Source organism: Molossus molossus, unplaced genomic scaffold, assembly GCF_014108415.1.
Source record: "Molossus molossus isolate mMolMol1 unplaced genomic scaffold, mMolMol1.p scaffold_m16_p_8, whole genome shotgun sequence".
NCBI lineage: Eukaryota > Metazoa > Chordata > Mammalia > Chiroptera > Molossidae > Molossus > Molossus molossus.
Window position 1 is genome coordinate 53,904,164 of NW_023425402.1, and position 24,250 is coordinate 53,928,413.

At 32.9% G+C, this 24,250-nt stretch overlaps 1 protein-coding gene across 2 annotated transcripts in view; it reads left to right on the plus strand.

The window, feature by feature from the left end:
- ASCC3 (activating signal cointegrator 1 complex subunit 3) overlaps window positions 1-24,250 on the plus strand; it is a 303,300-nt gene that overhangs the window by 158,259 nt on the left and 120,791 nt on the right. For both annotated transcript variants that reach the window (XM_036248171.1, XM_036248170.1), the window contains 6 exons: window positions 9,369-9,560; window positions 9,870-10,094; window positions 16,342-16,461; window positions 19,188-19,352; window positions 21,519-21,605; window positions 22,466-22,642. In XM_036248171.1, the coding sequence (XP_036104064.1) occupies window positions 9,369-9,560; window positions 9,870-10,094; window positions 16,342-16,461; window positions 19,188-19,352; window positions 21,519-21,605; window positions 22,466-22,642 (966 nt within the window). The remainder of the gene's footprint in view (window positions 1-9,368; window positions 9,561-9,869; window positions 10,095-16,341; window positions 16,462-19,187; window positions 19,353-21,518; window positions 21,606-22,465; window positions 22,643-24,250) is intronic.

The window sequence follows — 24,250 nt, forward strand, 5'->3', positions numbered from 1 at the left end:
GCTGCAGGTATTTTGTAATAAATTTAGCTTCATAAGTCATAGTCTTAACCATCTCTCCTCCATTCACTTCTCCAAATAAATTGTTAAAAAGCTTCTTAAGTTTATATTTCTTTTAAGGGAAGATTTTTTACATGTGCCACTGTATGTGTTTGTATGTGAGTTTTAGTATGAACAAATTGCATAGTGTTAGACACACTTGTATGTCTCTTGCTCTTTTCACTTAATATGTCAAAGAGATCTTTCCAAATCAACACAGAAAGGTCTGATCCTAAAAACAACTTCTGTTAACAACTACATAGTATGCTACAATGTGGACATTATCATAATTCATTTACCCACTCCCATCTTGATCGATACTTTCGCTGTTTCCAATTATTTTTTATTGCTAAAAATACTGTAGTAAACATTCTTGTTCATACTCTTGCCAGTTGCAAGGATAACCATTGGTAAAATTTCTAGCAGTGGAATTTATCCATCAACATAGTACATGCATTTAAAATTTTGGCTAATAGATAGAGTTTCCTCAAAAAATTAAAAATGGAACTACCATTTGAGCCAGTGATCCCACTTCTAGAGATATATTCTAAGAATCCCAAAACACCAATCAGAAAGAATATATATTCCCCTGTGTTCATAGCAGTGTATTTACAATAGCTAAGATCTGGAAATAGCCCGAGTGCCCATCAGTAGATGAGTGGATAAAAAAGCTGTAGTACATTTACACAATGGAGTACTACTCGGCCGGAAAATAAAAAAAAGGAAATCTTACTTTTGTGACAGCATGAATGGACCTGGAGATTATTATGCTATGTAAAATAAGCCAGTCAGAGAAAAACAAATACCATGATTTCAATTCTGTGTGCAATTTAATGAACAAAATAAACTGATGAACAAAATAGAAACAGAGGCATGGATACATGGAACAATCTGACAGCTGTCAGAGGGGAGGTGGGTTAGGGGGCTGAATGAAAGAAGGTGAAGAGATTAAGCAAAACAAAAAACAAAATATATAGAGAGAGACACACACACACATATATATATAAAACATAGACACAAACAACTGTGTATCTGGGGGTAGGTAGAATTAGGCAAAGGAGGAAAATGGGGACAGAAAGAGACTTTGCTTGGGGCTATGGGGTGCACAGTACAGTGTGCAGATGACGTTTTGTTCAGTTGTACATTTGAAACCGGTATGTCTTTATGAATCAATGTCACCCCAATAAATTCAATTAAAAACAACTGACAGATCTTAGGGGTGGGGAAGGGGAGAACGGGATAAAAGAAGGTGAAGAAATTAACCAAAGAACATATATACATAGCCCATGGGCACAAAGGTGTGATGAAGTAGTTTTGGGGGTTGGGGGTGATTGGATGGAAGTGGGCAAAGAGGAAGAAATGGGAGACATCTGTAATAGTGTCAACAATAAATAAAAAATATATATGTAAATAAATACAATAAAATGTTGGTGAATTATCTCAAATTGTCCACTAGGGATATTGTTCAAATGTACACTTCCTCAAACTGTAACTTCAAGGCAGTTACTTTGCCCACATAACTTTGCCAGCTCTCGGCAGTGAGTGTCAAAGTTTTTAAGTTTATGATGGATTAAAAGGCAAAAAAAAAATTGGTACTACACTATTACTTTAACTGACATTTCTTTATGAGTGAAGCTGAACACTTTGCATATTGGCCATTTGAATTTTTTTCTATAGGTTGAGTGGTCATGTCCTTGGCCCATAGTGTATTAAATTGTATGCACTGTTGTATGTGTTACAGACATTTTTTTTCTCATTAACCTTTGGTTTGGATTTTTATTTGTTTACATATATTTTTACCATGCTGAAGTTTTTATCAACTTATTTATAGTCTTTGGGCTTTGGCTTGCTTATAAAGGCCACCGTACTTCATCCATGGTTTCCTCCAACCCTTCTTAAATTTAATTTAATTTTTATTGAATTTTTAATCTGTCCCAAACTTTTTCTGTATAGTAATGTACCTATCATCTTTTCTGAATACTCTGTTGGTTTTTAAATTTAATATAATATACACATTTTTTTGTATTTGCCTGAGTCAATATCTGGATCTTCTCTTCTTGGTCATTGGTCTTACCATTTCCTCTCTGGTATCAAACTGTTATCCTTCTTCTGTTTTTATAATATTTTTAATATGTGGTTGGGATAAGCATTCTGATTATTCTTCAATATTGAAGTTTTGCCGGATAAATATACAGGTCTTTTCAAGATGAACTTTAGTTTCACCTCCAAGAAATCATGTTCATCTTTTAGTGAAGTGCATTGATTTTAAAGGTTAAATTAGTGAGAATTGGTATTTTACCAAGTCAAGTTTTCCCATCTAAAAAGCAAAGTATATCATTTCACTGTTGAATGTCCTTCAGCAGTATTTTAATGCTTTCTTCATGTAGGTGCTACCTATTCTTTCTTTTTCTGATGGTTGTTATACATGTTACATTTTCTTCACTTTTATTGTTATTATTTATATTTAGAAAGACAGAATATTTTAATATTTTAATTCTATTAGTTTTTAGTCAATTCTCAGTTTTCTAAGTATATGTTCATTTTATCTGTAACTAATAATTACTTTGGCCTTGTCTTTTCCAGTATTTATACTGTTTGTTACTTTATTATCTAGTTCTATTGTCCAGAACATTGATAAGCTGATAGTAACAACTTTGCCTTATTTCTAATTTTAATTGATATACTTCTGTTTTACTAGTAAGCATGGTTTGAGATAGATATTATCACCTTTACTCATCAAGATTGAATATAGTCTTGTGTCATATTTCAGTGCCTGGAGGTGACTGAACGTTTTTTCTTCTTTGACTTATTTTTTTTTTTTTTTTTTAGTCCTCACCTGAGGACATTTTTTGATATTTTGTTCAGATGGAGTGGGAGGGAGAGAGAGGAACAGAGAGAGAGAGAGAAACATCGACGTGAAAGGGACACATCGAGTGGCTGCCACCCACAGGACCCAACCAGGGCCGGGGACAAACTGCAACCGAGGTACGTGCCCTTAGCGGGAACCGAACCCAGGTCTGTCTGGACCGCAGACCGACGCTCCAACCGCTGAGCCAAACTGGCCAGGGCTCTTCTTTGACTTATTTAATAAATATGTTAATATATGTATATTTTTAAGTATAATGCCCTTGCATTCTAGGAATAAATTGTACTTAGTTGTAGTGTATTGTTTTAAAGCACTGATGAATTCTGTTTTCTAAAATTCTGTACTATTTGTACTAGTATTCTTAAGAGAGATTTCTCTATTCTGTTTTCTGCTTCTTTATCAGGTTTTAATTATAGTGCTATCACACTGCCTGTGTAAGATTTATTTTGAGGCTTCACTTCTATTTCTCTTCTGTAGGGCCTCTTAATAACACTAGAATTAATTTATCTTTAAAAACTTTGAAAGCCCAGATTTTAGATTAGCCTTTAGATTTTCTTCCATTGCTTTTATTTCATAATTTTCTTTGTGATTAATATTAATAACATGTTTTCCTGGGAAGTCATCCATTTCAACAGTTTTTTCAATAAATATTGTAAATAATGCTGCAATGAACATGGAAGTTCAAATATCTTTTCAAGTTAGTGTTTTGTTCTTTAAATAAATACCCTGAAGTGGAATTGCTGGGTCATATGGTAGTTCTATTTTTAATTTTTTGAGGAACCTTCATACTATGGAAGCAACCTAAGTAACCACTGATGGATGAATGTGTGATGTAGTGTGTATATGGATACACACACACACACACACACACACACACACACTGCAATATTATTCAGCCAGAAAAAAGAATAAATTCTTGCCATTTGCAACAACATGGATGGACCTGAAGGGTATTTTGCTGAATGAAATAAGTCAGACAAAGACAAATGTCTTATGATTTCACTTATATGTGAAATCTCAAAAAAACAAATGTACAAAAAAAACAAAATAGTCTCAGAGACACAGAACAAACTGATGGTTACCAGAGGGGAGGAGATGGGAGGTAAGTGAAAAAGGTGAAGGGTAATAAGAGGTACAGACTTTCAGCTATAAAATCAATAAATCACAGAGATGCAATGTACAGCATAGGGAATATAGTCTATAATATTACAATAACTGTTAGTAACAGCAGATTACTGGACTTAATTGGTGACCATATAATAAGATATATAAATGTCAAATCACTATGTTGTACACCAGAAATTAATAGAATATTTTACGTCAATTACACATTGAAATAAATGGAAAAAATAAAATGAAGTGTATTGAATTTTACAAAGAATTATTTTCTGATTCTTTTAAATTATGGCATATTCCTGAAAATTTTCTTTCTCACATTACTAATTTTGAGTCATTGTGCTGATGCTGTTGTGCTGGTGTATAGCTATGTACCTACTCTTTCATAAAGGCTAGACAGGAAATATTTTATGCCTGTAGACATAACAACTCACTTCTGTTGTAGCTCAATAGCAACCATAGACAATATTTAAACAAATTGATATGGTGTGTTCCAATAAAACTTTATTTATATAACTGGCAGTTGGTACATAGTTTACCTGCTCTTGCTGACCAGTAATAGTCATTGTCAATTTTGTTTAATTTTTTCTTTAAAAATCAGAGATTTGTGTTTACATGTCAACCTCACATTTTTTAAATGAGATTCTATTTTAACTTTATTTGGGCAATTTTTATTTTTTCCTTGGCTTTGTTACATTTTTATTTTTCTAACTTCTTGAATTAAATATTTAATAGATATTTAATTCAAGAAGTTAGAAAATATTAATATTTACTTTATTAATATTTTACTAATTATATTTACTTATTACTATTTTCATATTTTGTTACATAAGTATTTTAGGTATGATATTTTCTGAGAGCACAAATTTAGTCTGTCCTATAAATCTGTTCTGTGATGTTTGCATTAAATTTTAGACTTATGCAATTTTATTTTTTATTTATTTGTTAAGAAATCTTAGATATAGATAGATATAGATATAGATATAGATATAGATATAGATATAGATATAGATATAGATATAGATATAGATATAGATATAGAAAGATGCATGTATGTGTTAATTTAGACTTATTATTTTATTCATATATTTTATACCTGGTCCATTCCACCATCACATCTTACCTGGAATGTTGTATTAACTACCTAATTGTTCTTCCCTTTCTGTCTCCAGCTCAAAAACCATGGGTGGCTTCCCATTTAATTCAGAATTAAAACCAAAGTCTTTATAATGATGTCTTCCAACTCTTGTCCCAAACTGAATCGTCTTCCCACTTTCCTAATGCCTAGCCTAGGGCACAAACACTGGCTCTCTTCATCTCGTTTTCCTGTCATATATTCAGTGCACCAAGGCAATGATAAACTTCACAATCCTAACTCGGTCCTTTCCCTCATGCCTCATGTCCTGCTCACCCCCCCCTTTCATTCTTGGTTACTTTATAACCTACTTTATGTGGTATTTCTGTTTCCCCTGCCTCCGCCTTCTCACCTGTATTGTAACAGTAACCCCATAGTTGCTCATCCAGCCTCTGTTGGTAACACAGCTATGAAGTTACCTCTTATACATCAAATCTATTACTGCTTAAAGTTTAATTGGTTCCCTTTTCACCAATCCTTGGGACCATATGAAACCTAACCACAGTTCTTCGTCCCAGCTTTATTTTCTTGCATTCACCCCATACTGCCTGAACATAATACCCTCCAGATACACTGTACTCTTTCATTAGTTCCAGCCTTTAAGCTTGTTTATCCTACTGTCTACCTTCCTGTAGTTAGCAGTGTATCACTTGTCCTTCAGTACCCACATTTTACATTCTCTGTAAAGACTTCTTTAGTAAGACCAGCAGATCATCTATTCATTCGTTCAAGAAGTGTGTAGGAAGTACTGGCTATGCGGAAGAGACTCTGCGAGGTGCTGGCAGGACAAACACAAGTGAGCCTTAATGCCACTCCTCACCTAGTTCAGGCTTTGCCCACAAGTCTCTGTTATAAACATATCATATTTTATAGAAATTATCTGAGTATGGGTCTGTATTCCTTGCCCATCTGAACATTGTCCAAAGCTCGGATTTTGTCTCTAATGTCTAGATTATTCCTAGGGTAAAGCACTTGATAAATAGCTTTCTTATTTAAATGACCTCCTCTTTAGTTCCTTACAGTGCATTTTTTAAAAATTAAACATACATTTTCCTTATGACATAGCAATCCTACTCCTGGTATCTACTTTAGAAAAATTAAAATGTATACACATACATGCAAAAAATAAAAATAAAAACCTACATGAGTGTTCATAGAGTCTCTTTTCGTAATTTGCCCAAAAGGGGACCAACCCAAACATCCCATCAGTGAGTGATTGGATAAACAAACTGTTGTCCTTCCATACTACAGAGTACTAGTCAGCAATAAAAAGGAATGAACTATTGATACTATGATTTGAATGAATCTCAAAGGCATCAACTGAGTGAGAAAAACCAGTCCCAGAAGTGTATGTACTGTTTGGTTTAAGTTATGTAGCATTCATGAAGTGAGAAAAGTGTAGGTCTGGAAAGCAGATCAGTGGTTGCCAGGGAGTGTAGGTAGGTAGAATTTAACTATAAAGGGATAACACAAGGGAAAGTATTAAGGTGAAGGAACTGTTTTTATCCTGATTATGGTAGTGGTTACACAAATTGAACATATGTTAAAATTCATATAACTGTACACCAAAAGTGGAAAAAATAATTTTACTCTATGAAAATTTTTTTAAGTAAAATTTTTAAAGTATACACCCTGAGGCCTCATCCCCAGGATTTCTAGGTTATTTGTAGATTGCAAATGGCAGATTTAAATTCAAAGATAGTTAAGAATGAATATTCGTAATAGTCTTATTTTAAGATTGTTGTCACTTCAGATCTCTACTGGGCCAATAAAAAATATTAGCACGGAATATTAGCAAGAATAGTATCAAAAGAGAAGTGACCACTGGTGCCTCTTAGTTCCTCACAGAAACCAAGCTGGTTGAACCCACCTGGCCAGACACTCCATGATCTGTCTGCTACCTTATAAGAATATTTCTTCACCACAGTTACATATTTTCTGCATTCAGTTTCTCACTGTGTCATCAGTGACAGCAGCCAAGACCTGCCTCACCTGGAGCTTGAGGAAGCTGCATTTGTAACAGGCACACCAGGGTATCCAGTGCAGGAGTCCACAGAAGCAGACTCGCCTGACACAAAGAGCAATGCAGCAGTATGAATTCCACAAAACATCTCCTGAAAGCAGTATTTTTGGTTTCCTCTGTTAGCTCTAAGTGTTCATTCATGAACATTAGAGAAGAAATGGAGTAGGTGAAATGTTTCTTCTCTCCCTACCCTTGGCCATGAAGAAGCTTTGTTATATCCTAGCAAATACTCTACAACTTTATCCCAGGTCTCCCCATATTTGTGAGATTGACATTAACAGTAACTCATGTCTGAAGAGAGGAAAGCTGTGTCCATATGATCCAAATGTAATTAATCATGAAGTGTATGTATGTATTTATAATATGATTTCTAAGAGGCACTCTGCACAAAATTGAAATAAGATATACTTCCCTTGTGCCCGACCTGTGTGGCTCAGTGATTGGGCATTGACTAATGTACCAAGAGGTCTCCAGTTTGATTCCTGGTCAGGGCACATGCCCCAGTTGTAGGCCCGATCCCCAGTGGGGAGCATGCAGGAGGTACCCGATCAATGTTCTCTCTCATCGATGTTTTTATCTCTCTCTCCCTCTCCCTTCCTTTCTCTCTAAAAATCAATAAAGAAAAAAAAATTGTTTAAAAAAGAATATACTCCCCTTGAAACTTGAAGATAGTCTTTTTTGTCAAAATTTATTTTTATTTATAGACAATAAACATTCCACTCATAGTTATTATACTTGAAGTCGCTAATTTTTTAAAAAATAATTTAAAAGAATACCCAGTTCTGTTTTAACTAAAACAATGAAACTGCGGCTTTTTTTTTTTTTTTTAAGTATTCAGCACCATTTTCTCAGAGGCCTTTCAGAATTTGTTCTTAAAGTTTCTGGCACTTTCCTGTCTGTAAAGTTACAGGGATTGCAGAGTGACATGAGGAGCCAAGTGTGGATGTGGGGTTTGTTTGGGAGTCTGTCTCAAAATAGATTAAGTTGTTATTTACTTGGCTGGCCACTAGATGGTGGGATTTGTTAATTCATTACCATCCATTTTACACTTGAAACAGATTTCATGGAGTGCTATTTTCTTAGATTATATTCTTATTTTAATTGTTATTAACATAGAAATTTAAAAATTTAAGTGACCTTAGAAATAATCAATGTGGCAAACTTTGCATTAGAACCCCAGACTCCTGAAATCCCACTCCCTGCCCATGCAGGGTTCCTTATATAAAAACTGGAAAACTGTTTCAAAAGAAGCTACTGAAATGTTTGTAATAAGATTTTCAGAGAAATTGCAAATAAACACAAGATGTGGTGCCCAAACAGCAGCTTTGACTGTATAAACACTTATGTTAATCTAAAGTCTTTAATTTTGCAGAAAATGTTTCTCTCATTGTATAGTGAGTCTTCATTGGATTTTGTAAAATCTGCTTTAGCACTTACACAGATTGTGGATAAGTGGACCAAACCTTATATCTGAGCTCAGACCAGGTTAAAGAACAGACACCAGAAATGAAGTAGTAAATTCAGGGCAGATACAAAATTCAGCTAAGACAGGCGTCTGTGCCCTCCCATCAAAGAGCACCTGGAACACAACTGTGGGTGAACACAGTAGGTTTATTGGGTCATTGCTGTGCAGGAGAGCTCATGCCAGGTGGACCCATGTGGCATCTCAGTAACGGGGAAGAGCTTCCAAGGCAGTGAGTCTGGAATAGAGAGTGTCAGCCTGAGGTGAGTGTGGGTTTGTCAGAAAGGGGATGTAGAGAAGTCAGCCCTTGTGGCTGTCTGAGTGAGGTTACTGGATGGGAATGATTTCTGTGGGCCTTTCACTGTAAGGACTGGCCTTTCCACTGAATGAGGTGGGAGCCACTGAGATTTATTTTAATAGAGTGTGTTTGGAAGGCTAGGAAACAGGTAATACTGATTAATTGCAAGATCAGGACACCTGTGTGAAAAAGACACTTGCTTTTAACTTCTTTCCTTTTTGATTTTGTGTCATGTTCGGGATTACCTATGTTTTAAAATAGATGAAATATAATTTTTAATAATCTTGTATAAAGCATTATATACTAATAAGTAAGATCTTAAGATGCTTTAAAACTGTTTATGCTCTTTGATAAACTCATTCAACAAAAAAGCTAAGTAACGATCCCTTTTAAATGCTAAAAACATTTATAATGTGTTTATATCTACTCTAGGTGCAAAAGTCAAGAAATAGGCAAGTGCGAGAATTATTCCCAGATGGTTTTAGTATTCATCATGCAGGAATGCTTCGGCAGGACAGAAATCTGGTTGAAAACTTGTTTTCTAATGGGCATATCAAAGTCCTAGTCTGTACGGCCACACTAGCCTGGGGTGTCAATCTTCCTGCCCATGCTGTTATTATTAAGGTAAGAGCTTACCTTCCCGGGCACATGGATTTGTGGTGTCATAAAATAAACCTGTGGATTAATTTATTTAGAAATATATTGTGATTTGGCTGTTTCACTAACTCTGAATGTTATTTATATAAGGTCAGAATTATTTTCTCCGAAAGAATCTAGTTTATATTGTGAAAATTTAACTATCACAAATGATGAAAGGATTAGTTAAAGTACACTTTTGAGATCTTTCCATATTTGCCTAATATCAGTATTCAGCTCATCAGGATTATATTTGTGTGTGTTTATGTAAATTTTTATTAACTTTTCCTCATCTAGGGAACACAAATATATGCTGCAAAAAGAGGCTCCTTTGTTGACCTTGGAATATTAGATGTCATGCAGATATTTGGTCGAGCTGGAAGACCACAATTTGACAAATTTGGGGAAGGAATCATCATAACCACACACGATAAACTCAGCCATTACCTCACTTTGCTCACTCAACAAAACCCAATTGAGAGTCAGTTTTTGGAAAGCCTTGCAGATAACCTAAATGCAGAGGTAAGATCTAATGAGTAAAAGATTGACAAAGAATCGTTAGCTACAAGAATGACTGAGTAAAATAAAGGTTGAGTTGGTTGCTATTTTGAAGTATTTGGGGCAATAGCTTATGCTGTTATATAGTCATAAGACACAACAAACTGAAAGACAATATTGTTGATTAGTTCGGAGCAGTACAGAATGCAAATAATAACTGATGGGAACTCATTGCTAAAAGACTGTATATACTTTCAAATGACAAGGTTTTGTTATAGGACAGAATTCTATGACGAAAGCTAAGCAAACCAAGGAAACGAATAGCAATTTCAACTACTATATTTGTTTTAAACTTTTACAAGTTATTTTATGAAGTATTGTTTAAGTTTTTACAAAGGTTTATAAAACTGTTTTATCTTGGATCATTTGATTAACTTTGTTATAAAATATGATTGTTCTATTATAATAATTTATGTGTGTATGTATGTTTTGTATTAAGATTTAAGTAGCAGACCCTGGAAGCCTAGTTAACTGGTAGACATCTGAACTGGTAAAGTGGATAAGCATTCTTAATTTAAGAATTTATATGTTAGACATTCCAATGAGGTTTCACTGTTTTCATGACATTTTTAATTATTGCTCTAGCATTCAACACTTTCCTACTTCTCTATCCTTTTTTATTTTTAAAATTGACTCAAATAACATTTAGAAGTAAGAGAGATAAATATTAAAGAGATGAATAAATGAAATATTTACTATCAAATATCACTTGTGTATAGGTTCTGTACCAATTACTTCTTAAACACCTTACAGAACTTCATTTACATTCCATTGATATTATTTACAAGTCTGTTAGAGGATGAAAAATACACTCTTATTCTGCAGTCCTAAGGAGCATATAGTCAGAAGGGGAGAAAAGAACACAACAATAAAAAAATCTACAGTGCAATAATGTTGGGAAGTGATAAGTTCTATAGAAGAATTCAGTAGGAGAAAGTCATTTTGGCCCCAGCCTATCAGGAAAGGCTTTGCTCATGAAGATGGTAAAACTTGATCTAGGTTCAGAAGGATAGATAAGGTTTAGAAGATCTATTTGGAAGTTAGAAAAAAAGTCATGAAAGATGCTGGTTTCTAGTAGCATAATTGCAAGAAAATAAAAAAGATTAGGAAATCAATTTTGCTGCCAAAGAAAGTAATACTGCTCAATTTCAATCCTCATTGCCTACTATGATTGCATGGTCCCAATAATTAGGTCTTTGGTGTTGGGTCAACAGTATCTATGATGGAATAGTCCATTGTACAAAGATAATAATAGTAGCAGTCAACTTAGGATCTGCTAAATGCCAGAAACTCTGCTGGGTGCTTTTTGTATAGTCTTTCACTCTCTCAATATTCCTGCTAAGTAGATAGGATTGTCCTCAGAGAGATATGTAACTGGCCCAGAGGTCATTCAGCTACTAATTTCTGGAACTAGTATTCAAACTCAGGTCTGTGTAACTCCAAACCTAGTCTTTTCATTTAGCCTACATGTCGATTATATTTAAATGTAGTAAGTTAAAGGTGAATATATTTCTCTGTATAAATAAATACCTAACATTTGCCTTTCTCTAAAACCAGGAATAAGCATTTTCCAAATTGCTACTCAAAATTTCTATAACTTACAATAAAAATTAAGGTTTTTTTGTTTGTTTGTTTTGTTTTGTTTTTTTATCCTCACCTGAGGACATTTTTCCATTTTTTGTACAGATAGAGTGGGAGGGAGAGAGAGGAAGAGAGAGAGAGAGAGAAAAACATCGATGTGAAGGGACACATCGAGTGGCTGCCACCCGCACGACCAATCAGGGCCGGGGACAAACTGCAACCAAAGTACGTGCCCTTAGCGGGAACCGAAGCCAGGTCTCTCCGGACCGCAGGCTGACGCTCTAACCACTGAGCCAAACTGGCCAGGGCTAAAAATTAAGGTTCTTTTATGCAAGTTTTCTAGACAAGCATATCAAGGAAGATTATATCTTCATAAACTGAAAATTACTATCCTTGATAGCTTTTTGTAAACAGTGTGGTGCTGTTATTATGAAGAAGACACGTGGTGAGTAAAATACTGCACTTCTCCTTGGAATTCCCTTTCTTGGGAATGATAAAATAGCCATCAGTAAAACTATTTCGTCAAGTCCTGAGAAATTAAAAATAAATTGTAGTTCATAGATTCACCTTATTTTCACAAAGTACTTGTTAGGTATCTCATTTTCAAAAATATGAACTCTAACTATTAATTCCATTTAATGCTATAAAGGGCATTCAAATAATGAAACATATACCTTGAAAATTTTAGTTAATACAGTGAAGTACAGCTGTTTCTTTCTATGTGCAAAATTTCTTTCTCATATTTTGCTCTACTGGAATAGCTCCCAATTAAAGTAAGATTTCTCCTTAAGGAAACAAACTCTCTTAAATTATATTTGAGTGTGAAATTAAATTTGGTAATCTGTGGAAATCAAGTGTGAAATTAGTTTGTAGAAGAAATGTGTGCCGTGTCCTTGAGGTAATGGATTTTTAAGTCTTTGGAGTCCTAAAATCTTTGCAAGACTATACAGCAGCGGTGATCAACATAAAGGTCATGTTAGATTAGGAATATTGCTTCAACTAATATCCTTGATAACGTGAATATCAATTCTAACCATTAGTTTAGAAGAACTGGAGAAAGGATTATATTAATTTTAATGCAAACATCTTATGAGGCATCTGCTGATTGATGCCTAATGGGGCTGACTCTCTAATACTAATGCCAAAAGGTCACTAATCCCAGCCCTGTATAAAGCTACTTAATTTTGCACTGAGAGAAAAACTGAAGCAAGTTTGAGGCTTACTAAAATTTATTCTGCAGACTTTACTGGGTACCTGCTCTGTGCTAGTCGCCTGTAGTCCATACTTTAAAATATGTTAATCTTTCTATATAACCATATATACATTCTTTAAATAAAGTCCCTTCCGTCTCTGCAGGAATAGTACAAACACCTTTTCCTTGGATTTAAGGCCTCCACAATCTGACAAAGCGTCCCAGTTCTGGCTCTGGTTATTCTCCAGCACAGATCTTCTGCCCTAAACAGGCTCTTAATCTACTCACTTCACCTATAAACCCTATGCTGTTTATAAATAAGAATAATGGATTGTTTGCGAGCATTTAACAAGTACCTGTGCCAAGCTGGTATTCAGTAAAAGATTGTATCACCATTAGCTGATAACTCCTTGATACTCAGCCCCATCCATTCATACTTACTGCCAGCACTCACATTTTAGTTGAATGAATAAATGAATGAATGGTAGCATAAATGTTTTTTTCATGTATACTAAAGGAGTTTTTATATATGCGTATACTCATGATAATTATTATTTCCTTATTTTGTTTTTATATGATTTCAACCAATTAAAAAACACATACAACTAAGCAGTTAAGTAACTCTAAAGACTAAGGTTTAAATAGGTAAATTAGATATACAGTAATGTTTTGAGTCTTACTGATAAATTACCAAACTTGAGGTGGTTTTTTTTTCCCTCTTTTACTTAACAGAGCTTAAAGCTCCATTACACTATATACTAATTAGCACTTTTGTAAGTTTCACATTATGTGTTTTTTCTTTAAAATAATTGTTGAATCATATTATGTGCTAGGCACTAGAGTGGTGCTTTCATATATGTCATCTTAGTTACATGTGTCTCGTCTACAAGATTAGGGAGCTTATGAGACCATGCTCTGTTTGTTACCTCATCCATTGTGCTTCATGTAGTATAGTCTTGTACTGACTTACTATATGATTATTGAGATGAATGGATACATTTCAAAGAAATATTATGAAAAATATTTATTTTATAAAAGCCTCCTATATTCAGTAGCCACTAGGTGCCAGCAAACATTTACAGGTAAATTTTTAATTTTTGTCACTAGGTGGCATTCTAGGATTAATCTCAAAATATGATGTACCATCATAAATTTCTATTCAATGTCCTGGATAGTCTTTTTCTTTTTGGTGAATGTTCAGGCGCTTTGTACTACTTGAACCAATACCTACTTTCTTCTTTCTTTTTAATCCTGTCATTAGTAGTTATAGATCATTATTAATGTTAACTTATTGAGTCTGATTTTGAAAATAATAGCAAGTAATAAAATTTTCTACTCTTAAGAGTTACATTATATTATTTTAAAATATGTATAGGGCATAAGGGAATTAACACAATTTTGGCTGTCAAATAATAGAATCGCAAATGAGGGACACTATTGAACTAGTTTCCTTGACCTAAGCAGACTAGAAAATGTTTAACTATCTTACTTGAAAGTATTTAGGAAGTGTTGCACAACTTCCTCATGGGCTCAATTGTAGTTTTTGTTACTCTTCATTTTGTGGAAAAATCTTACAGTTCACATTTAGGAAATGTGTGTATTTACCACTGTTGTGTATGGTTTAGTCATTTGTAAATATATTAGTGAAAATTTATTTTTCCAGCTTTATGAAGATGTAATTAATGTATGATATTGTGTAAGTTTAAGGTGTTCAATGCAATAAATTGATATATGTATATATTTTTAAATGTTTATCACGGTAGTTACCAAACACATCCTTTACCTCACATAATAGCCATTTTATTGTTGTTATGATGAGAACGTCAAAGCTCAGCTTTCATACCAACTTTCAAGTACACAATACAGTATTAACTATGGTCATCATGCTGTACATTAGATCCCCAGAACTTACTCTTTTTATCACTAAAAGTTTGTACACTTTGACCATCTCCCCATCTACCCCTTCCACCAGCCCCTGGCAACCACCATTCTACTCTCTGTTACTCTTGAGTCCTACGTTTTCAAATTGCATATAACCAGGATCTTTCTCTGTCTGACTTAAGTCATTGTAAAGTTTACAGTCATTAGTCAAAATCTGTCTTATTTTTTTTTTTCACTTTTGGTTACTTTAATGGCATAGGATGATATTACATTATAATGATATGTATATATTGCTGTAACTCCTAACTAAAGATAGCTAAGCATTCACATATTTATTTCACAAAATTAGTTACAAAGAATTTAAACTTATAATATGGGACTGAAACAAAGGTTTTTATTTGCTTTAATATTCAGTACTAAAATGAGAGGGTTTTTTTTTTTTTCTTTTAAAATTTAATAATTTAGGTAGGGAGCATCTGTCCTCCTTTGAATAGAGTATTGAGGTTAAATTATTTTTTCAGCCTTCAGGAAAAATTATATATAACTGTGAAGTTTTACAACTTAGATAACATTTTAAATTAAAATTAACACTGAGGAAAAGCAAAATAACTATCTATAGATCCAGTGGCTAACAAAACATATTTTTAAGAAAACTTTTCATTCTCATTCTGTGTTAACGTTTTCTAACAATTCCATTCTCTTTATTATATAGATCTTATGCATTATTATTGTTTTTTTAAATTAACTTTGTTTTATTAAATTAATACATTATAGCTACACAAAATGCTGTGTTAAAATTATATTTTCTTTCACAATATAATCTAAAGAATTATCCAGTGGTTATTATAATTCAAATGTATAAATATTTATTTTATCATAGGTTATTTTAAGTTTACCAATAAAAAATTAAAACCATTCTCCATTCTGTATGATTTTTCAAAGTGTATGTATTATTAGTATGTATAAATCCCAATAAATTCTACTTTGTTATTGTAGAAATTATTGCATTTTTCATTGTATTTATATTGTATATTTCTACTAGGCATTCTGCATATGGGTATCTTTAGAGTTAAAAGCTACTGTCATGCCCTTTGTTGTTTTGGTAATGACAATACACAAAATCACAATAAAGAGGGACAGAATTAGCAACATTATGTTGTTTTCATTGTGATGCACCTATAGTTAAAATTTCAGTAATGTGACCATATAAAATGAAACCAAAAGAAAAAGGAACCAAGAAGAAAAATGAATACCAAAGTGGTTTTAATGCTACTCAGAATTAAACTTCATTTATGGAATAATAATTAAATGCCATAATACTGAGTAAATTCAGTTTTGGAAAATAGCATTTCTAATGTACTGTTCCCAATTAAGTGGGGCAGGGCTAATTTTTAATTAATTGGAGAAATGTCATGTTCAATAATTGTGCTATACCTTTTAATTATAGCATAATGATGTGTTTTTTAAATGTCACTTTTGACAAAATGGTCTTCGATGTAATGTTTATATTTAACTTTAATGGATTAGTTTAATTTTTGTTATATTTTTTATTTGCAGATTGCTCTGGGAACAGTTACTAATGTGGAAGAAGCAGTGAAGTGGATAAGTTACACTTATCTTTATGTACGGATGAGAGCAAATCCATTAGTATATGGCATCAGTCACAAGGCTTATCAGGTAGAAAACTCATTTGTAAAAAAATGAAATCAAACCTTCTTTTTAGTTCTGTAATCCTTTCATGGTATGAGGATAAATATTTGCTACTCCTGCCTCATCTAAAAAGAGTTAGGTAGCTGAAAGAAAAACAAAGAGCTTTAATTTTTTTTAGAAAATATTAAGGAAAATTAAATTTGCCCCTGCAATTATTTCACTTTATTATAGTATCTCTTTTCCACTGACACTAATAAGTTAATCTTTATATTATTATGAATTTATTATTCAGATATATTTCCATTTGATACTAATGTTTTGCTGTGATTTTTTTTTTTAAAGTTAAGATAAATTTAGTTTTTGGAATAGTCCATACATGAGGAAACTTATAGACCACTTTTAATAATACGCTTATGTTATATACAATCTACAATCTACTTTCTTATCAAGTCCCTCTAAGCCCTTATTCCTAAATTAAAAGACAACATTGATGAGTTATTATATTAATAGTTTGGAGGCTGGGATCAGTTCTGTGCACATAGACTGAAAATGAGATGCGTGTGGTGGCAGCTATTCCTATGAGTCTATAGTTGTGTGGTCCACATGGCTTAGAGCTTCTGTGAGACTTTGTCTTTTCTTTAGAATTCTGCTTTATACACTGTAAATGCTTCCTAATTACAGATAGAATCCAGTCGTTCTCTAATGAAAACATTATTTCACCATCATCATATATTTATTCACTGGTATTAAGTCAAAATTAGCAAAGAAATTGAATTTAACTTAGAATTATAGTTTTGCTGCAGTAACTAATAACAGCTTTTATTTATATTCTGTTGTGTTATCAAAGCAGTTGCCAATCTTGTTTGTTTGTTTTTGTTTGTTTTAATTCTCCTTTGCCTATACAGTAGATTTGACATGGGAAAATTGAAACTTAAGACTTAGGAGGAAAAATAAAATTTAAAAAATGGCATTAATTAGTTCTAATTTGCTAATTTGAAATAATTAAGATTTCATGCTTAGGTTTACTGTAATTGGGATTTAACCACCTTTCTTCTCAGTTAAAATATATGCTTTTCTTCACATGGATATCTTTACAGCCAAATTGTTCTCAGTTGTAAAATGTAGGTGTATTGTAACCTGTAAACCTTAAACATTTTAAAAAATATTACTCTAGCTATTCTCGTTACAGATACGGGCTTTGTGGGCTAAGCCATCTCAATTCTTGGCACAAGATAAAAACATCAATTGATTTTTAAGTACTAGGTTAATATCAGAAGTCATTTTTGTATAAGTTTTCTGGTATAAGGAAAGTGATTTTTTTTTTCTGAGATACATGGTTTTGCTACCTTCACAATTCAGAGAATCCTACCTTTCTATTCTTTTTAACTCATGTTTTCATTTTATTACTCAGTATGAATTTGTAACCACAATACCCATGTGAACTAACACAAATCATGCAGTTTAACATATTTGTAATGGATTAGTAGTGTGTGATTAATAACATGTTTTCAAAGATGAACTTGACGCATACAGTGTGTCACTTGTAGCAAATATTTAAGACTTTGTATTTGCTAATATTCTTGACTCTATCTTACTTTCCTACAGTTCATTTTTTGGCCTCATTTTTCTGATTCTTACATTTATTTTACGTTATACTCTCCCCTAATCCCTTTAAAGGTCATGTTCCGCTTTATTGCTCATGACCAGAGAGTGAGCCTTAGGACCTGGCTTGTGTGCATTTGTGTGTATGTGTCCATACATATAGTCACACACACACATCATAAGGTAATGAGAATATTTGTTAATAATTATTTCTTCTGCTTAGAAAAAGACTGATATAATAGTTTGAAAAGGATATAAAATTTATTATTACTTTATTTTACTCTTTGCTTCCATTATTATTATTAGGAAAAAATGGGTTTTCCCGTCAGCAGTTATGAAAACTGCTAGAACACTAAAACCATTCTTTTGAAAGGATAACTGTATTTATTTTTGTAAACTTTCACTTTGACAGAGGAAAGCATCCTCACTGTCATTTCTCCAAATACTGATAAAGTAAAAACATGGCTTGAGCCCTGGCCAGTTTGGCTCAGCAGTTAGAGCATTGGCCCGCGGACCAGAGAGTCCCGGGTTCGGTTCCCGCTAGGAGCACATGCCTCGGTTGCAGTTTGTCCCTAACCCCGGTTGGGGCTGTGTGGGTGGTGACCACTTGATGAACTGTCTCTCTCACATCGATGTTTCTCTCTCTCTCTTCCTCCCTCTCTCCCTCCTGCTCTGTCTGAAGATACATGCAGAAATGTCCTGCAGTGGGGATAAAAAAAAAAAAACATGGTTTGATATTTTTAAATCCTTGTTTATTTTAGTATGAGAGGGAGAAGACAATGATATTTTTCTCATAGCTGACTTCTACTCTTTATAATCGTGTAGATTATAACAACAGTTAAGAATTTTAGATTCTGTAATACTACTATCTGAAGACAATATGCAGTAGATAATTTTAATGAATTTTATAGCTTCATTCCATTCAAACCAAATAAATTTTAGTTTATTTGGTTTATTTAATGGAATAAAATTTTTCTAGTTATATTCCAAGTTTATAAATATGTACTTTTTAAAAAATTGTAATTAAAAAGTTTATTGTAACTAAAACATCAACAAAATTTTATTTTTCATAAGTAGTATATGTAACTCCAAAGAAAAATGATGTCTATCTATAGAAATACTAATGTGTTTATATATTTTTTTCCCTATAGATTGACCCAACATTAGCAAAGCATCGAGAACAGTTGGTCATTGAAGTTGGACGGAAATTAGACAAAGCTAGAATGATTCGTTTTGAGGAGCGAACTGGCTATTTTTCCTCAACTGATTTGGGTAGAACTGCCAGCCACTACTATATTAAATACAACACCATTGAGGTATTAACTGAGTGGAATATATACAGTAATATGTCTGCTATTAGATGCATATATTTTCTAGAGGTCAAAATATAGGATTAATGCAAAATAACAAAAGCTATTTCTAGAACAAAATGCTTTTAACATATGAATTCAATAACATACACTCAGTAAAAACAAGAAAAGTAAGACTTTAAATATTAAGGGCCCCCTTGCCATCATGTTCAGTGAATATATCCCAAGCAGTAGACACAATCCAAGCCTAAACAGTTGAGCATGTTGGTAAGACATATGGAATGAATGCTTGAATGATTTTAAGTGGGAAGTGATGGCTTAATGATGTCCTTGAATAAGAAGTTGAAAAATTAATTGCAGATTATTGATAAACACTGACTAAAGAAGAGTTAGAAAAACTAATAAAATTATCACTCAACCTAGCCATACCATTTGGGCAATTAAGGAGATTTTCATAGGTAATTTTGACTACTAATTGTAGCCTTGCTTGTTGCCTTTTAACACAATGTTATGTAAGACTAACGCCACTGTAATATTTACATTTTAAAGTGTACATGTATGGCCCTGGCCAGTTTTGCTCAGCAGTTAGAGCATCAGCCCACAGACCAGAGAGCCCCAGGTTTGGTTCCTGCTAAGGGCACGTACCTTGGTTGTAGTTTGTCCCCAGCCCCGGTTGGGGTCATGAAGGTGACAAGCAATCAATGTGTCTCTCTCACATTGATGTTTCTCTCTTTCTCCCTCCCTCTCTCTACCCCTCCTGCTCTATCTGAAGATAAATGCAAAAAAAAAAAAAAATGTCCTCGGATGAGGATTAAAATGTACATGTATGTCTTCAGGTCTGTTATATGCATATGTATGTATATACATATGTTAATGCACAGGAAGACTTAACAGAGATTACCTGTGAGGAAAAGACTTATGTTTGAAGAGAGGGGGATGGATTGAGATGAATTTTTACTTTTTGTTCTTATAGAGAGAACATTTGAAGTTTTTTTATATTTTTATTTTTGTATTTAAAATTGCTTTTAAATCACAGTGTTAATAGAAATCACCAGAGTGACCTTTCTTCAGAAATATGAAAACCTAGGCCTATATGAAATCTAAGTTGTGTACTTATTTAACACATGCTTATGCATATAACAGGTTTCAGAAGTACTTTCACGTGCTTACTAGCTTTTCCTCACCTTTCCCCAAATAAACTGTTTGTATAGCACTTTAGGTTTTTTTAAAGTGATTTAACATACATTACCTCACAGCTGTGATACCATGATGCCTCAACTCAAAACATTTTTCCTTGCCCGCTACTGTTTTCATCACCTACGCACATCCACCCATTCTGTCCACTCTGTAACCTTTCTCGTTAGTCCACCTGCTTGTGTGCTGGTGCCAGACTTCATCTCGATCCTGTTTGCAGCTCTCTTTCCAGTACTGTAGCCTTTCTTCAGCTTTGTTTTTAATTCTACATGGCCTTTTACTGATCTCTTTCTTCTCCGTTTTCTGAATGTCTGTATGCCTTCTACGAATATCGTGGTATTATCACCATAATCTTCAGGTTACACATTTTTAGTTATTCCTCTCTGAATTTTATGTGCTATAAGGTCCACTTAAATTTGGTGAATGGTAGATTTTCATATGCCCATGCTGAAAATGAGCCAGGACCATAACGTTATGCTGAACATTTTTTTGGATATCTAATGTAGGTTTTGTTAACTGATTTTATTGCTGTTTTTTGCTTCTAAAGAAAGGTCTTCTCTAACTAATTCTATTTTAGAAATATTTTTTAGTCTCTGGTAGATAAGCAGTGATTTGGAATAGAATATCACAGACACCATAATTCTTCATTGTCTAAGGCTGAAATGTTCTTTAAGAATGGATTTACAGTCACATTTTTTTTTCCTTTATTGATTTTAGAGAGAGAGGAAGGGAGAGGGAGGGAGAGATAGAAACATTAATGAGAGAGAACATCAATTGGCCACCTCCTGCATGTTCCTCCCTGGGGTTCAGGCCCACAACCTGGTCACGTGTCCTGACCGGAATCAAACCAGCGACCACTTGGTGCATGGGTCGATGTTCAACCACTGAGCCACATTGGCCAGACTATAGTCACATTTTTAATTTAAACTATTTTACTAAATCTTCTAATTTAATCAAATATAACACTTATTTTGGTAGACCTTCAATGAACTCTTTGATGCTCACAAAACAGAAGGTGATATCCTAGCTATAGTCTCCAAAGCTGAAGAATTTGATCAAATCAAGGTAAGATTACTTGAAGCTTGAATCAAATGCATATAACATGTATGTATTCATTCATTTATAAAAGCTTATAAGTAATTGTTATTCCTGATACGCTATAAGCTATATGGCACTTCACATTTGGAGTACCAACAATGTTCCTCCATTTATCAACAATGTCCAGTATCCTAGACTATGATATTGTGTCATACCTGACATTATTCTTTGCTCTCTACTGCAAATCAAATATAATTTAAGTAGGTTTTACAATAATGAAACTGGCAGAGAATATAGTATGTAGATTTTGGTTTATGTAATATAAGGTTCACCAAAGAAAATATGAAGGACATGCATGATTCAAACTTAGATATGAATATTTCTGCACCCGTATTATAATTTAATCTTATTAACAGTGAAAACTTTAATACTTTGAATCATAGTACTTCACAGTTTTAAGCTATGAATGTGTTATACCATATAAAAATATATGACTGTAATGAATGCATTTGAAGATAATTCAAGTTTCCTTAATCCATTTGGGCAGAGGTTTTACTCTGGTCAAATAAAAAATGAAATCTCATCAATTGAAGGATGGTGAGGTCAGGAGATCTAATTTTTGTGGCATTTCAAATTTTTATATGTCAATGGCAACTTTAATATTGGTGATGAATAATAAAATATAATTGTATCAGCCTCAAGATAATTTCTTATTGTATGTTATTAGCTACCTGTGGAAAAAAAATTACTGTTATTTTAGCATACAAAAGAAATTGTTGAGTTACAGCAAATGGAAACTTAAAAAACCTGCAGTGTGGTTTAGTTTCAATATGAGTAATTTCAGTAAATCAGCCCAAATAATCCTGTAAAAACATTAATTCTTCCAGGTCAGAGAAGAAGAAATAGAGGAGTTGGATTCCTTATTAAATACTTTCTGTGAACTCTCAGCTCCTGGAGGTGTAGAGAACAATTATGGAAAAATAAATATTCTACTTCAAACTTACATCAGCCGAGGAGAGATGGACAGTTTCTCCCTTATATCAGATTCTGCATATGTTGCACAGGTAATACTATTACTCTCGTCCCATCTTTTCTCCCTTGTTTATGATTCAAGGAATTAATTCCTACTATACTGTGAATATATTGCATTATGACATGCTACCAAATTACTATTTTATCTTAGAATTGGCTCTGTTTAATTTGTACATCTTTTTTGCCTTCTATGCATTAAATCAGGATTGGGGGTGGAATATGGTTACTTTGACTCTTTATTTTAGAGTCTAAAAATATCAATACTTGATTTATTTTGTTTTAAATGATATAGTTTGTTTCTTTTATTTACAAAGGGCAATAATACAAGAGTATTTCAAATGAAAAGAAAAAATTGTGGAACCATTGTAGCTTTCCCCAAATGTTAGATATATGAACAGAATTCTTTACCATTAAATAAGGCTTTATATATGTACCTCACACTGTATATTTTGTATGATAAGTCTCTGATAAAAAAATATTTCTTCCCTGCTATCGATACTAAAAAATTGAGAACTGAAAAAAAATTATTCCCGAAATTGCAGCTTATTAAATGTATAAGTTTTAAAAAATACTATAGTATAAAATGTCATATTTTCACCCCTATGTGAATTAAAGTGGTTATTTATTGCATTATTTATCTTTCAAATGAGAGGTTTTCTTCACAAACATACATTTATCTAAAAAATATACTTTACTTTAAAGGAATATAATTTTTATTATTTTTAATTAAGTATTGCCTCTTCTAAGTTAAGGAGAAATAAAAGCTTAATCTTATTTTAAATATGGAAACTATTCTGTATATCTTGTGTTTGTAATTTTGTTCAAAGATTTAATATAGAAAATTATTTTTGTACTAAATTATTATGAACAGCCGTGAATACTCATTAATGCTTTGATATAACAATAAACATGAAATATTTACAAACATGAACCAAGATATATTGGCAAACAATTTGAATGAGTGTAGTAACTTAATCAGTTTAACTAAGACACCAGATTGTGATTTCATACCACACAATGTAAATGTGAGTGTTAAGGAAGCTTTTTTCTTTTTCTTTTTCTTTTTTGTATCTTGGATAAAATGTTTCTGTCATAGAAAAAGTATATATGTTCTTTAAACCTTATGGCTTCTATGGGCACCATTGTTTCTAACTTTTTTTATTTATTATTTTAATTTTATATTACCTAATGATTTTATGTTGAAATAGTTAATGATTTAACTAAATTGTAAATGTAGGTTCTAGATGAATAATCTGGGCACATTTCTGCTTGATTTAAGATTATGAAGATATTATCAGAGACTGATATACAAATTGTTTTACAATATAATGTTTACTGTTTCTTCATGATTGGTGTCCAGAAAGCCAATATTAGAACATTAAGAATATATCTCAAAGCATCCCTGTTTTTCTTAAATACTTATTATAGGTTTATCACCCTTGAATGCATTAGATAAATTACTGTTGAGTTTATTTCTAGTTTGTTTAGACCATCAGTAGTTTCACAAGCACCCTCTCAGCTCCGTGAAATGTATTTCCTTCTCTATCGCTGAAACTTGATTCTCTCAGCCCCTAAGATAAATCCTTGGCTCAAGTATCCCATGCTTTTATAAAGAAGCCTAGATTTAGCATCTCTAAACT